Here is a 16,432-nt window from a genome sequence, read left to right as displayed (position 1 = left end):
ACAGGGGTGTCCCCTCAGCCCAGCCTGTACCCTCTCCAATCCGGGACCCCTCGGGGGATGTCCGACTGCCAGTTTAGGCCTGATCCCACAGGCAGTCGGACATCTGCTCGCTCATAACCTCTCACCTGCCTGCCTGCCTGATTTCCTCTAACCGCTTCTGCTTGCCAACCTGATCACCCCCTAACCGCTCCCCTTTCCTCTAACCGCTTCCCCAGCTGCCCTCCCCTGCTGGCCTGTGTGAAAACATTCTTCACCCATCCCCCACTACTCTCCCCTGCCAGCCTGGTCGCCCCCAACTGCCCTCCCCTGCAGGCCTGGTCACTCCTAACTGCCCTCTCCTGCAGGCCCTCCCCTGTTGGCCTGTTCACCCCCAACTGCCCTCCCCTGCCAGCCATCTTGTGGTGGCCATCTTGTGATGACATGAGGGCAGCCATCTTGTGGTGACATCGTGTGAGGGCATTGCTCCATCGAGGCTTTTATTATATACTAGTGACCCGTCGTGCGAAATCATGTGAGACCCAGGACTTCTCCCCCCCACCCCCGCACCATGGGACCACCACAAGTCCTGGAGTCCTACCCCGCATGGTCAGCACATCGCAGGTTGGCCCCAAGTCCTGGAGTGCCGCCCCAATGCCCCACCTCTGGGCCATGTGCAGTGGCCGCTGGGCCCCACCCCTGCAGGGCCACAGAAACCCCGGCAGAAGTTGTGTGAAGTGGCCACAAGGACCCCGTGGGGCCGCAGGAACCCTGGCAGAAGCCACCCGGAGTGGCCGCTGGCCCTGCCCCTGCTGTGTGCACCGCCATCTTGTGACGGCATTATGGTGTAAGGGTCAATTTGCATATTGCCTCTTTATTGTATAGGATAAAATGTCTGTATAGGCAAATTTATAGCAATAGAAAGATTAATGGTTACTTAGGACTGGAGCAAGTGGAACATGGGTAGGAGAGATGATGAATGAATGACTACTAACAGGTGTAGGGTTTCTTTAAAGAGGGACCAAAATATTTTAAAATTAGATTGTATGATGGTTGCACAGCCCTGTGAGTGTACTCACACACATTGAATTACACTCTTCAGACAGGTGGAATGTGTGCTGTGTAAGTGACATCGCAGGGAAGCTGATACTTTTTTAAAGCAGTGAGGAGCTCCCATAAAGTATTATTGCCACATGGATTACAGCATTCCCATGAGAGCCGGGGGGCGGGGAGGGGGGGGGTACACTGTGTGAAGCCTCCTTGAACTGGAAATGTAGGTAATTAAATTAAGAACCAGATATGCGAGGACACAGTGTCAAGATCTCTAATTGGCTGTTCCTTTAAGATACTCAAAAGGTACAAGAGATGCTCTTTATAGCCGAACCTCTTTCTCCCAGGACTGTCACACTGAACCATGGTACTCAGCAGGGGGCAGTAGGTCTCACATGTCCCCACATGATTTCATCTCTAGAAGCTGTCCCTGGGCACCCTGCTCCTGAGGAGGGTGAGAAAGGAGCTCAGGCCAGCATTAAATTACGATTGGCCAGAATCTCAGCCTCCTGTGGTAGACCAGGTGGCTGAAAATCAATCGAGAGGGGAGGCTCCCTGCTCAATTCCAAAGGCATAGAGTTGGGGCAAAACATGCTGAGGCAGTTAGAAGAGCTGCATCTGTCTTATGAGCAGGTCAAACGAAACACTGCTGAGGTCTTTCTTCTGAGCGGCCGGCCAACTCTCAGCAGCTGGAGCGTGAACGCCCACACCGGCAGCACTGTCCCCACAGCCAGCCAGCTCAGCCTCACAGAGGCCAGCGGCCTTGCTTCTCACCCGCATGTCCCCACACTCCCACCAGGTGGCCTTCGCCAGGGAAGTGGTTGCACTGGTGGGTCCTGCAGCTTCTGGCAGCTGGGCCCAGGCCCTCCAGAGCCGCTGCCACATTGCAGCTCCCATCCCAGTTGTCAAGAGAAGGACGTTGAATTCCCTGCTTTAAGGTTCTCTGGCCAAGCATGACTTTTCAACTGTGTCACTGATGGTACCACCCACGTGACTGTAAGGGAAGCATGTTTGTGTCACCAGAGGCAGCTGCTTCTTGGCAAATGGTCCCCAGGCACAGCATGGAAAGGCGCCTGCCGTGGTCTCACCTGGCTGTGTGGTGCAGAGGTGGCCCGGCCAGGCCGAGGAGGGCTTTCAGAGAGCATCCCACACGGGCTCAAGCCCAGCAGCCTCCAGGGCACTCACGCAGCATGACTCCCGCTTAAGCCCTGTTCGTCACACTAACCAGATGTGCAGATGTTCTCTGCTTCCGGAGATGTTTACATTCCCCCGCCAAGAACACTGCCATCTGCAGAAGGGACCAGAGGGCTCCACCCCATTCAGAGCCTTCAGTCCAGAGAAGATGTTCTCTGATGGGCCCTTGTTTAGAAATACGTAAAGAAAACATTATTTTAGAAACGGACAAAAACTATCAGCAGGCCCAGAAGTATTTGGGAACCAATGTATATTTGTATGTTACTGTTTTTCCCCTTTATTTATGAAATGCTTTTCTCCCTGGTTGAGTCACATGTGGTTCTTCATTCAACTACAGTAACACTTTGCTCCAAATGGGACCCAGAGCCTAAGCCGTAGCTTTTCTTGTCTTAGTCCATTCAGAAGAGAACATTCTTCACTCCGTCCTAAAAAGGAAACCTGCTAAATCCAAAGGATTAATATTCCTTATCAGGTGTCATTCGTCAGGTGTGAATGCTGTAAACTCGGCAATCTCGAGCTCAAGAATGTTGTGGTGCTGTTCCAGCAGGTGCCCCAAGGCATGGCACCAGTCTAAGCCAGGGGGGCAGAGCATCAGGCAGCTGGTTAAGAATTCTTGGCTATTGTCATCTCTGACACGTGATTTCATAAAGGATGGAAACCCAGGAAATGACAAGAGCACCATGAGGTGACATCTGTGCTCTCTGGTGTCTGAATTGGTGGTCAAGCCTTGTGTCTGAAAGCTTTTCATGGAATTAGAATTTGGGCACCAGTTCCTCATTCCCTGTAAAACTATAGAAATGGCCCAATTGGCTCCTCAGGAGGCTCTCTGGATTCTTCTGTTTGTAACAGGAAGAATTCCATATGCTCCAATGGCATCAACAGTATGACATAGTTTATGTCTAAGTTTATAGACCTTCCATGTTACTGAATGTCTCTCCTGCTAAATGTGGCAGGTTCTGCTGCCTTTTATTGTTCCCTAAGGTCACCGGGAGGTTTGGGAGACCTTTGGAGTATGCATGGTTCTGTGTAAGTCTTCCTTATGGCCTTGACCCCTTCCCCAGGCCATGTCCTATTCCCAGCTCCTCCTAGTTCACAGTAACAGAGCTGTGCGGCCTGCCCCTTCCTTCTCACCTTTACCAGGTTGTCTTAACTGAGCCCTAGGAGTTCCCCTTCAGGCTGCAGCCACCATCCCACGGAAAGTCTACCATCTGCTAGGCTGCATCCCCCATGTTTCTTTTTTGGACCTAAATACTTACCTTTCTTAAATGTCCTCTTGTATTGAACAGCAGTCTTCTAAATAACTATTTGATCAAAGGAGAAGTTAAAACTATTACAACAATCTGTTTAGAAAGTCAAGAAAATAAAAACACAGCATAATGAGGATGATCACCTGCAATTATAGATGTACTCAACAGCAAAACGATGGTCCAGATGCTTTCATTATTAAAGAATAAATATCGCTGAAATTAGCCTTCAACTCAAGAAGTTAGTAAAAGTACTGTAAAATAAACATGGAAAATGTAGAAGACAGCACAGCGAGAAAATGCAGGAATTATAATATATATTAAGAGCTGTTTCTTTGAGAATAAAATAGAAAAACATTTGACAGATAAAATAAAGGGAAGAGAAAGCAAAGTTTAGAGCAAGTGATATACTAGATAGATTTTGTATTTATCGAGAATATTATATAAATTTTGTGAAATAAATAAATTTGAAAATATAAATAGATTTGTTTGGAACATATGTAAATTGACAAAAGAAAGAATAGATACTAACTAAGGAATAAATTGTAAAAGATACCAAAGTATTGCCATTCTAAAAGGCTATAGGGCTAGATGGTTTTACTGATTGTAAGTTCTGAATTTTCAAGGAACATAATTCTCATTGTATTTAAACTTTTCTAGAACATTGTGAACAGGTAAAACATTCTCCAATTTATTTTTAAAGCTAAAATCACCATGATGTAAAACCTGCCAAAAATTGCCCCCAAAATACAAAATAGGGAAACATAAATATATGTCAAGTTCACCAGTAAATACAGATCCTCCCAAAATCCTAAATAAACAGCAGCAAGCTCATTTCAGTTCTATATTGGCGGAATCAACTTTCACAGTCAAATATACTTGGAAGAGATAGTGTAGGTTCTATTGGAGAAAAAGTGAAAAAATTGGAAAATATAGGCAAGTTTAAAACTATTTAATCCTCATAATTCTACCATCCAGAAATAGCCACAGTTAACCTTTAAGTATATATCCTTCTAGTGGTTTATTCCTCTGTTTACACATTTTGTAATTATGATTATGCTGCTTTGTAGCCAACAACTATCAGGGGGATACCACACACATATATCCTGTCAGTTCCTTCTCCGCTTATGTTCTCTAAATTGTGTTTGACAGTCAAAGGTCCTCAACTTAGGTGGCAAAGGCGGCCCACAGAACAGGTGCCCATGCACCTGCACAGATCCCCATGTGCCCCTCGAGGGTGTCACACCTCAGTCCTTTCATGCTTGGGCCTCACATAACTAGTCAAGAAGATTTAGACGAACTCTGTGCTTAATAATCCCATGTAAGAGCCAGATTACAGACACAAAGGACCCTTTGATTCTTAAATAAAATCCAGTCAGCAAAACCCTATCCTCCCCAGGGAAAAAGCAGAATCAACACCTAGGTGTTCCTGGTCTGCATACTGAAAAGCCCATTTCCTCAGCAGTGCACTGTGAGGACTTTCATGATAGGAAGTATCCTGCGACTGTGTTTATAGTGACTACACACTACTGAAAAGTATTCCCTCGTAAAGGCATGTCATTACTTCTTTAACTAATCCCCTGTCGTTGGGCATCTGGGATTGTTTACAAATCCTTTCCTATTGCAACTGATATGAGCATATATCCTCGTAAATAAGGGTTTTAAACATCCCTAATTGTTTTCATACTAGAGGCTCAGTGCACAAATTCATGCACGGGTGGGGTCCCTCAGCCTGGCTGGCAATCACGGCCTATCAGGGGGGCTGGCCAGCCAGAGGGAGGGACCCTGGGAGGTTGGCTGGCTGGCCCCCCAAACGGGGCTTATGGGGCGGGCAGGGAAGAAGGGCCACGGGAGGTTGGCTGTAGGAGCACACTGACCACTAGGGGGCAGCTCCTGCATTGACCATCTCTCCCCTGGTGGTCAGTGCCCATCATAGCAACTGGTCGACCAGTCGTTCAGGTCATTCAGTCATAACCATCACTTAAGCTTTTATATATATATAGATGGTAAAGTAGAATCTCAGCTTAGTCCCTTATTTGTCTCTCATTGTCCTCACCCATAAAGTAACAGAATACTTACCCTGTGAGAGGGCAACAAAGGCATAAAGTAATAAAATGATCCTGAGCAGGTAGCGGCTGGAGGGAGGTATTGTCCATTGTCCTGAGTCACTATTTTGTGTTGGAATATGACTGTTTCCTTCCCTATGGGTACTGGGTGCTCTATTCTGACTTATTTATAGAGCTTTTCTTGGATTTTTCTAGATTCATGAAAAGTGTGCAGTTTTTGCACTGTCAACAGGTAGTGCTTTAACTTGCTTTGTAGCTCTCACAGCCGATTTCATCTACTTTTTATGATTCTGTAGTGTGTGTGATGGTCACACTTTTTCCCTCGGAGAAGCCCAGAGCAGCTGACTGTTGCAGTGTCTGTGTGTGGCCGAGTGTCTGTCAGCTCCCTCCTCCCAAGCACACGCAGCACACACACGTGCTGTCGCTCTGATGTACCTGGCACAAGTGGATTCTTAACAAATGTCACCCCGATACCACCCCTGACTCCCATGCCATTTCCTCTGAACGTAACTTTTACAGTACTCACCTTTTCACCCTTAACATTTTTATAGGCTCGTTTCATGAGCCATTTTTCTCACAAGGCTACCTATATGCATTGTTAGTGGCATGTTCTTTCTGGCTTTGAACACATACTTATAAAATCTGAGCTTCATCTCCACAAGGAGTGGTTCTCACTAAGTGAATGAATGCCTACATTGACTCTATGCTAAAATGGGTAAGCACTGTAGCAGAGACCTGCATGGCTGTTTCATTGATCAGCTTGGAGATTGGAAGTATTAAGAGAAAAGGTTCCTCCCACTGATAAATGTCAAGATACTGGTGTGGTTTTCCCTGTCCCTCCTGCTAAGCATAGGAAGATTCCTAGACGTCACATTTAAAACAAACATGAGACAAAGGTTAGGAGCAGGCAGATCAGCTCGGACCTCGGGGTCCTCAGGAAAGACACGGCGGCGAGCTCCCTGGGCTTCCTTTTGTCTCACATGGCTCAGAGGGAATGCTGGAGAAGCCAGCAACTTGGAAATGCCAATAGGCACAGCTTTTTTTAAATACCCGGGAAGCCAGTTCTGTCTAGTCAAAGGACCAGGAAGTGGGTATCCTAGCAAGAAGGAAACATTTAGACAGCAATTGCTCTATTCCAGCCAAACACCCTGGAAAGGAAAAGAAGTGACCCCACTCTCCTCCTCCTCAGCAAAGGCCAAGTGGGGAGCCTGACTTCCTTCCACTGAAATTTTAAATTTCAATGAATGAGCTCAACAGTAGGATGAAGAGAACAGGGGAGAGGTTCTGTGAACCTGAAGATGGAACAAGAGAAATCACCAACATGAACAACAGAGAAAAACTAAAGAGAAAAAGAGAAGAAAAGAGAAAGGACAGAGCCTCTTACATAGACCTATATGTCTGTAACAGATGATCTGCTTGTGTCATCAGAGAACCAGAGTGGGAGGAGAAAAAGTGTGAGGCTGAAAAATTATTCAAAAAGCAGTTAAAGTAATAATGTAAGTTTCCAAGTTTTGCAGAAGACATAGAAACCTACACATCTGTTTGGGAAAGCTGAGCAAACCCCTAACAGAGCAAACCCCATGCCAAGATATATCTGAAACTAAAATACAAACTTCTGAAAATAAAAGACAAAAGAAAAATATCTTGAAAACAGGAATAAACACCACCTTACCTGTAGCAGTAAACAATGAAAACGATTCGAATAGCACTGCTTCAGAAACCATACAAGCCAGAAGGAAGTAGCTAAGTAATTTTTCAACTGTTGAAAGAAAATAATTTTCAATCTAAAATCCTATCTCCATTGAAAATTTCCTTCAGGAATGAAGGACAAATGAAGACATTCTGAGATTGAAAAACAAAAAACCTAAAAGCATTTGCCAAAAAGAATGGCGAAAGAAAGTTCTTGAAACAGAAAGGACAATGTTAAAAGAAGGAATCTTGATAAAACAAAATGATATCAAGAAGGAAAGAAGAAAAACAGAAAGAGTAAAAATAGGGTAAATATAATAAATTTTCCTTCCCTTCTTGTGTTTTCCAATTGTGTTTGATAGTCAAAAGATAATTTGAAAAATGGTTTGATGTGGTTCTCTCTGTAAATAGAAGAAATACTCAAGACTATTAAGGAGGCAAGGTTTCTACCTTTCACCTAAACTGGTCAATGATAATACCAGTAGATTGGGATAAGTTATATATATATTGTAGCATCTAGAAAAATGATTTAAGACTCTGTACAAAGAGACAAATTTAAAAAACACTGTAAATAAATCAAAATGTAATTCTACTTTTATTTACTTATAATTATATCTCAGTGGTTGCCAGAGGCTGGAGAAGGGGGCCAGGAATGGGTTAACTTTTGTTTTTACTTTCAGTAAATTGAATTTAAATATATAGATAATTCTAAAACAAATTTTAAGGGACAGGAAGGCAGGAAAAAAGAAAATAGAAGGATTAAACAGAAAACAAAAGTAAAATGGCAAATTTAAGCTCTAACCATATCAATAATTATATTAAATGTTAAAGGCCTAAATTCACCAATTAAAAGAGAGGATAAATAAATATAACTCAATTTAAATATAACAATACAAGTAGGTTGAAAGTAAAAGGATGGAAAATATATACCATTAAAACATTAATCAAAAGAAAGCCAAAAATGGCTATGTTACTATCAGATAAAGTGGACTTCAGCGCACAGAAAAGTACCAGGGATATAGTGGGACATTACATACGGGTAAGAGTCAAGTCAGCAAAAAGATATAGTGTTCTTAAATGTGTAACTACCAAGCAATAGAGCCCAAAACTAATAAAACAGTTTCTTTAAAACCTACACATACAATTATCATGCAACCCAGCAATTACACTCCTTGGCATTTGTCCCAGAAAAATGAACAGATACATTCACACAAAAACCTATACACAGATAGCAGACTCATTTGTAATAGCCAAAAACTGGAAACAGCCAAAATGTTCCTGATTGAATGGTTAAACATACATACCATGGAATCAATAAAACATAGCAAACTATTGATATACTCAATACCTGGAAGGGATTTCAGCATTATGCTGACCAAAAAAAAAAGCCCATCTCAAAAGGATATATATATTTTGTATATATATATAATACATCCTTTAAATACAGATATTTAAATTATATCTCAATAAATCTCATTTAAAAATAATGCACACTATCTGATACCTTTTATTTAACATCCTTAAAATGAAAAAAAAATTTAGAAATGGAAAACAGATGCGTCGTTGCCAGGGGTGAGGGGTGGGTGGGGCTGAGAGGTGGGTTTGACTCTGGAGGATTAGCATGAGGAGCTCCTGTATGACGGGACAGTTCTATGTTTTAATTGTGGGGGTAGCTACGTGAGTCTACACGTGATGAAATGTCATAGAACCATACGCACACTGTTCCATTGTCAGTTTTCTGGTGGTGGCATTGTTCTGTAATTATATGAGATGAGGCCATGAGAGACACTGAGTGAGGGGTACATGAGACATCCCTACTATTTTTGCAACTTCTGGTGAATCAGTCATTATTTCAAAATCTTAAAAACTTTGAGGTAAGTGGACTGAGAGAGCCATTGTATCTGTTTAGCCTCTTGTTGGCCCTGCTCACCTAAATCCTGAGAGAGTAAAACTCCTAGCCGTGGTCTTTTTTGTTCATTCTTTTACGAGGAACCGTCTGAGGCCTTCAAAATGTGTGATAACAGGACATGGGGCAGGGTCTCCGACTGGCGCTCACAGGCCTCCACTGACCACAGATGCGTCTCACTGCTGACATACAATGGAACTTTTCATTGTCAGAACTTTTCGAATTAGGTGCTAGCATTTTAAAATCAGGAGACTTGAAATAAACCTTGGGATTTGGGCTTTCTCTGGAAAATCAAAGGATTTGGTAACACCGGGCTCCCATTTCCACCTGGCAGAGTGAGGCTGGCCTGAGGAGCTGTCTGGGCTCCAGGTCGACACCTTGCCCACGAGGGAGCCACGGGTCTGTCATTTAGCATCACAGGTTACACATTTGTTTTCCTTACATTTGTACAATTAGTCACTTATGCTACTCGCCTTGCCTCTGTAGGTTTTCTATTTGTAACCAATAATACAGATGGTAGCTTTCTAAAGATACCAGTTTTATGAAATCCTACGCAGCCCCAGAGCAACAGAGAAAATACATATATGCCAACATCTCCTGGGCTACTTCGTAGTCTAACAAAATACATTGTATTGGGAATCAGTTTTACACACTGTGTCAGGAGTCGTTATTTTATTAAGTCAATCAACATTAGTTGAGAATCTATTTGTGTCAGACCCTCTGCCAGCGTTGGGGATACAAGGATAATAGCAGAGAAATGCGCGGTGTGCTTCAGGGATCGGGCGAGGGAACAGCTGCCATGCCTGGGGATCGGGAAACCTGTGCAGAACAGGGACCTTGCAGCTCGGCCCTGAGAGGGCCTGCAGGGCAAGCGGAGGAGAAAGGGCTTCCTTCTGGCGGAGACGGCGCGGCAAAGGCACGCAGCCAGAAACTGACACACACTGTCAAAGTGATAGAAGTGCCGAAACCGGGAAGCCATGTGTTAGCAGAGCTGTTCCTGGCGATAATGCAGAACCAACAAAAATACATCAGTCCACGGTCCTGTCAGTGTTGTCTTTTGGAAGATAACTCCAGCGGTCCGAACCCCCTTGCGCCAGCTTTTACCATTTTCATGTCTCATCATTGGTTATAGTTTTAGATCAAGTAATAGCAATACTAGTAAAGGTGCTTTCTATAAGGATCCTGTTGCCAGGGGACTGATGACAGTTTGGAAATCATGCATTGGTTGATTCACACTGAGTGCTGAGTGAAAAGGGGCACCGCCCTTCTCTGTCGTATCATTCGGCCAGGGCCCTGGGCGCCCACAGTGCTGGCCGGCAGGGGGCCTGCCCCCGGCGCTTGTTAGTTGAAAGCATGTGGATGCCGTGGGTACTTATCCAGGCCCCACACTACCCTTGGCAGGTAGGACACCCTGGACTGCGAGAACGGGATTTGTCGCTTGGGTTCCGGATCTTTTCTGTTACTGTCTGCGTTCAGACTTGGCCCAGGCCAGCTTCTGCAGGGATGTGTCACTGCAGCCAAAGGAAGGGGCACAGCAAGCCGGTCATTAGAATAAAGCCAGGACTCTCCAGGGGGCATTGGGTCCTGACCACGAACAAAACCAGCAAGACGTTCCACAAAATTAAATACAAAAATTAAATAACCACCCGAGAGAGAACTGGGCTAAATCATAGCATATGAAATTTAGAGTACATTTAAAGAAATAGTCACTGAAAGGAAAAAGTGTTAAAATTGGGAGAGCACAGAGGTGCTGAAATCCCCTTAAATATTCTTCTATTGGAAAAGAGAAATTGTAACCTTTTTGAAAGGTTAAATGCTTTTTAAAAAAACCCTCATTAAACCAATGATGGATTTTTTTCTATTGATTTTTTTACTCAGTGATCACATGTGAGCACCTACTGTGTCCCAGGTATGATGCCAAGCTGGGCGACAGATTTATTCCATGACCTCATCAATGTTTTCGTGTCTGCAGACTCAGCCGCACCATGTTCCTGGTATGGCAAAGGGACCAAGACCGTGTCATCATGTTAACTATTCTATGCTATTGTTTCAGGAAAAAGTTAAATGTTTAAATTAATTTTTTAGTATCTCCGGTACAAAAGCATGAGACCTGTTGTCACACTAAAACGTTAACTGTATACAGCCCCGTCTTCCTTCGGGAAGTCTTTCCAATACGTCTTCTCCCATCTTCTTCATTCCGTGTCTCCAAAGAGCCCTTTTATAAGTCCTCGTCTGCAGTGGGGACCGCATCCGGCTCCTGGTCTTTACTGCCACCTCCCTCCGCAGCAGCGCCGTGTGCTGAGGCGGGAGCGGTGCCGCTGCGGTCAGCCCGGCCAGCTGTCCCCAGGTGGATGCGGGCAGTTCCTTGGTCCCAGATCGGGGCACAGAACTCTCCAGGCTCCCACCCTTAACATGATTCTTCCTGGCGACACACTCTCTGCTCGGACCCTGAACCACAAATATCTCCTGTCCTGACCCACAGCCACATGAGCCTCAGCCCATGGAGCAAAGCATGAAGAGAGACCTAAAATTCTTGGCTCTCCCACTGTTTTAAAAACAAACAATCGTTATGCAGTAAAACTGCCCTTGTCAGGGAATTCCCAATCTGAGGAAGGAAAACGTGAACACGTAAGGCTGACCGCCGTCCTGAGGGACCAGAGGCTCTGTCTCATTGGGCTGCGGTCTCATCCTGCAGGGCAGCCTCGCAGAGGGGGTGGCATGGGCCGCTCAGTGGACAGTTCCCAGAAATTAAGAAGTCGCGTTGTGGTGCAAGCCCCCGGGACTCCACACACCAGCCCGCATCACATGCTCTTTGTTGTGGGAACTGGAGCAGGTAGGACGTACTCGTCCGGGATCCAAGCCCTTGGCCATCACATGAAACCACCCAACGTGCTCCTCATTCATCTCAGTTTCCCAGTCTGCAGAAAAGGGCATCCAGAGTGGGGCGGGACACTATCTCTTCCCTCCGCCATGTGTGGCTTCGCTTTGGGGCTTTTTGGGTTTGGTTTGGCTTTATTAGTGGGGGGTGTCGGTTTGTGTTTGGGAGTTTCCCCACCCCGGTGGTTTGGGGGCCCCCTGACTAACGATTAACGTGGATCTCAGGTGTTCGTGTTGTGTCAGAGACTGATAATCTCCTTTGTAATGACTTTATTGATAGGAGCCATCTCAGCTCCGCCAGCAGGAAAGATGGGTTTTCGTTCATAGGGAAGAAAGCCATTTTGCAGCCTTTGATCACTCACCTCCCTTCTAAAGAGCCAGGGCTTCTCGCTCAGCACCAGACGCAAGCGAGAGGCTGCACAAGAAATCCCTGCCGCCTGGTGTTGAAGGGTTTGCCAGCCGTGGGTGTGGGCCGTGACACTGTGGGAGAAAGGAAAACCTCTAGGCAAGGTTATGTTCCAGCGCGCTCTTTCCTTGGCCTGCAGTTCACAAATTGCTTTTATTTTCAGGTCTATCCTGCAAGACGGTGTTTGTCTTGTCATGCTTCTGGAAGCGGGTTCCAATGAGTAATAACCCCTTCACCCCACCCCCACGCCCCACACTGAGGATTCATGCGATTCCGTCCCAGGCAGGGCATTTGTCAGAGGGGAAGGGGCCGGTGAAAATGGTCCCTCACCTTGTCCAGACTGAACTGCACTGAGACCCTAGCAGCCCTTGCCAAGCCCTGGCGCCCAGCCTGTGCTCATGGTCCGTGGTCACAGTGGGAAGGGGCAAGCAGGTATTGGTTGCCGTCACATGAGAGCGTGGTCACTGCCTTTCTGGGTTTAGCTTTCGACCTCAAAAGAACAGATTTAGATGTGTTTTAATTAATACAGACTTCGAAAATGTTGAATATTATGGGAGTACCAAAAACTTTATTCTTGCCTCAAACACTTTTTGGGTGGCTGTGTGTTACTTGAATTTTTGTGGTGAATTCATTACCATTAGAAAATGTCCATTTTTCCTATTCTGTCTGAATATATAATTTGCATACATAACTTGCTGGGGAATTTCAGCATGAAATGTGAACATGAAGTATGCTTTGAAATGTTATTGCTCTAAGGCAGCCGCTCTCCTGGGGTCTGGAATATATAAAGCCATGTAAGTGATGGATCTCCAGTCCTTCAGTGAAGGTCTCAGAGGAAAATGACTGTTTACTCAGCAAGCCAGGTCCTGGGAAGACGACAGCGCTCGAGTCTGAGGGCGGGAAGAGGTGGGGCGCAGGGTTATGTAACCGCCGGGCCGCGGTCTACGGAACCTTCCAGAAGGCCAGGGAAGGACAGAGCAGAACACTTCCCTTCCTCACAGCCCACGTCCTAAAATAAAGCAAACAGACACTTTCAATTGCACAAAATATTCCAAGCATTTTGGATTTCCTTGCCTCTTAGTAGATGGTTGTGTTTGGGGGTGCCCTGGAAAAGGCGTTCCCAGGAACCGCGGCAGGACAGAAAGCCGTGCGGAACCACACCGCCTTCCCCTCCGAGTGGCCCCGACAACCCCAGGGCACCAGCCCTCACTCCCAATTTTATCGACATGTATGTAACCACTTCACGGGCAGGATGTGACCTTGACGGTTGCTCTTCGAGCGCCAAGTGATGGTGGACAAAGGTGCCGCCTGCGCCTTCTCGCTCCTTCGGTGGAGTGGCAGCTGCGCGGTGGTGCTGCGTGTTGGCTCACTTGCCTTTCCTTCCCTTTCCCCCCGGCCGTGGGCTGGCAGCGCCGGGGTCCAGCAGGCCGGCTGCAGAGCCTCGGTGCCCTCCAGCAAGGGCAGCAGCAGCGGCAGCAGCAGCAGCGGCAGCAGTTCGTCCAGCGACTCGGAGAGCAGCTCGGGATCCGACTCCGAGAGCGAGAGCAGCTCCAGCGAGAGCGAGGGCAGCAAGCCCGCCCACTACTCCAGCCCCGAGGTAAGACCTGCACGGCCCAAGCCCTGGGCCTCCGTCAGTCCTGGACCCGGGGCCTCACAGCCCCCCACCTTCGTGCTGTGACAGCCACAACCCCTAAGGCCACCGCCCCTTGGCAGCCTGTCAGGTTGGTTTGGGCTCATCATTTTCCCTGCTCTGCCCCCTCCTCGCAGTTCTCATAATTACAGAGCTTCCTTGGAAGCACAGAAGTTGCATCTTTCGTCTCCAAAAATCTCTATCTTCATGGCCAGAAATTCCCAAATATGCTGGAAATATCGCTGGCTGGAGTGGATCAGGTCTCCCTAAGGGTCAGCAGGGCGGTAAGCAGCCAGGGCCAGTTATTGAGTGGGAAGCGAGGCCACCTGTGACTCAGGGAAAGGCGTTGTAGGGATTAGACATGGTAAGACCTTACCTGTTTGCAGTTTGTCACAGATTAGAAGAACACAAGCTGTAAGTATTAATAAGACTTTCTTTGTGAAAATATTTTAAAAAATTAGCATCAACCTACAAATAATAATGAAACCTTTTCTAGCTATAATGAGTATCTGTGGCAGATTTAGATGCCTCATATAAAAACTTTATAAGGTGCCAATAAAAACATTGCTATTTCGACTTTAAAGGGGAAAGGGAAATATTAAACAGTCTTTCAGGGCATGGAGGTTCTTGGGAGAGGGTTGAGGGCAAATTTCTCAAGTCCGTGGCTCTGTACGGTAGACTTTCATTTCTAAAGAAGGAGTAAAATAGTTTCCTCTTGCATGTATAAACGTTTGATGTTACCTTGGATGGTAGGATTTAATTTTTCACCTAACAACCCACTGTGTCACTTTGGGGCCCACATTTCTAAATGGGCTCTGGAATGAAATCAACGCCACTTATGTAAACCGAGGGAGTGAGAGGGAGCCCTCGGGGCACTCTGTGCCCAGCCCTGTGCCTGTGCCTGAGGACACTGGAGAGCAGCTGTGGCCTTACCTGCAGTCCGGAGAGTGGCTCTTCAAGTCCCTCAGGGTCTCCCCCTCCAGCAGCACTGAGAAACCTGGGGAATATACTCCCCACACTCCTCATTTCTTCCAGTACCTTCCTGCTCTGCTCTGAGCACTTGTCATGCACCCTTAAATAAACCATCTCTCCTGCTCTTCCCTCCCCTCTCCATGAGGCTTACCTCCTCCCCGCATGCCCGGCCTCCATATAAAGGAAGGCTCTTAGCAACATCCTATATAATAAAGAGGTAATATGCAAATTGACCATCACACCCTCGCCCAAAATGGCTGTCCCCACATGGTCACAAGATGGCCACCACAAGATGGCTGGCAGGGGAGGGCAGTTGGGGGCAATCAGGCCGGCAGTGGAGGGCAGTTGGGGGTGACCAGGCCAGCAGGGGAGCAGTTAGGCATTGATCAGGCTGGCAGGGGAGTGGTTAGAGGACGATCAGACTGGTAGGCAGAAGTGGTTAGGGGCAATCAAGCAGGCAGACAAGCGAGCATTTGGGAGTTAGCAGTCCCGGATTGTGAGAGGGATGTCTGACTGCTGGTTTAAACCAGCAGTTGAACATCACCTGATGGGTCCCACATTGGAGAGGGTGCAAGCTGGGCTGAGGGACATGCCCCCCCGCTCCAGGGCACGAATTTCGTGCACCGGGCTTCTAGTTAACCTATAAAAGCCACAGGTTGATATAACGCTGACTTTTTCCCAAAACTAAATTATTATTCCTTCTTTATAATTTTGTTCATTCACTCATTCCGTATTCATTCAACTAATACTTATCAAGCATGCGCCCCAGACCTGGTGCTTGGCTCTGGGATACAGCAATTATCTGACATGTCCCTGCCTTATCAGAGCTGGGCTGATAATGGCAATAATATGAAACAAAAAAAATACAGGAGTTCAATAAAGTAAAGGAGTTTAGACAGGCTTCTTCAAAGCCAAAGTTATGCTATAATTTGTTGAGAAACTCCAGAAGAGTATTAGCTATAAGAAATAACTGGGTTCCAGGACAGTACAGGAGCCAAGGGGGCAGTGGAGTGGGTAAAAAGCGTTAGTGTCTGTGATGACTCCTGTCCAGGCTCTTTTCTGTGACTTTGAAGCTTAAGCCCATGAGCAGTTGAGTCTCATTCTCATGAGTGAGTCCAAAGCCCAGCCTAGGAGAAGTGCAGTTCTTAGGCACTTTTTTTAAAAAAATTTTTTTGTTGTTTAAAGTTTTACCTCTATCTCCTTTTTCCCCAATTGACACCCCCCCCCCGCCTGCAACACTTTGAATAGGGAAAATTAGTAAACAACCTAGCTGCCCATCAAGGGACAACAAATACAACACTAAATATTTATACAACTGTTATCAGTACCACAGCAGTTGAAGTTAATGAATTAGAAGGCCATGCATCCAAATATACAAATCTCAGAAAGGCAACACTGGTGAAAAATACAGGTGAGAAAAAC

General features: G+C 46.2%; 1 protein-coding gene across 1 annotated transcript in view; it reads left to right on the top strand.

Annotated features, from left to right (window-relative positions):
* AFF3 (AF4/FMR2 family member 3) overlaps window positions 1–16,432 on the top strand; it is a 443,373-nt gene that overhangs the window by 372,729 nt on the left and 54,212 nt on the right. The window contains 1 exon segment of the mRNA XM_015561811.1: window positions 13,819–14,005. Coding sequence (XP_015417297.1) covers window positions 13,819–14,005 — 187 coding nt within the window.

Source organism: Myotis davidii, unplaced genomic scaffold, assembly GCF_000327345.1.
Source record: "Myotis davidii unplaced genomic scaffold, ASM32734v1 scaffold1011, whole genome shotgun sequence".
NCBI lineage: Eukaryota > Metazoa > Chordata > Mammalia > Chiroptera > Vespertilionidae > Myotis > Myotis davidii.
This window is presented reverse-complemented; position numbering and strand designations above follow the sequence as displayed.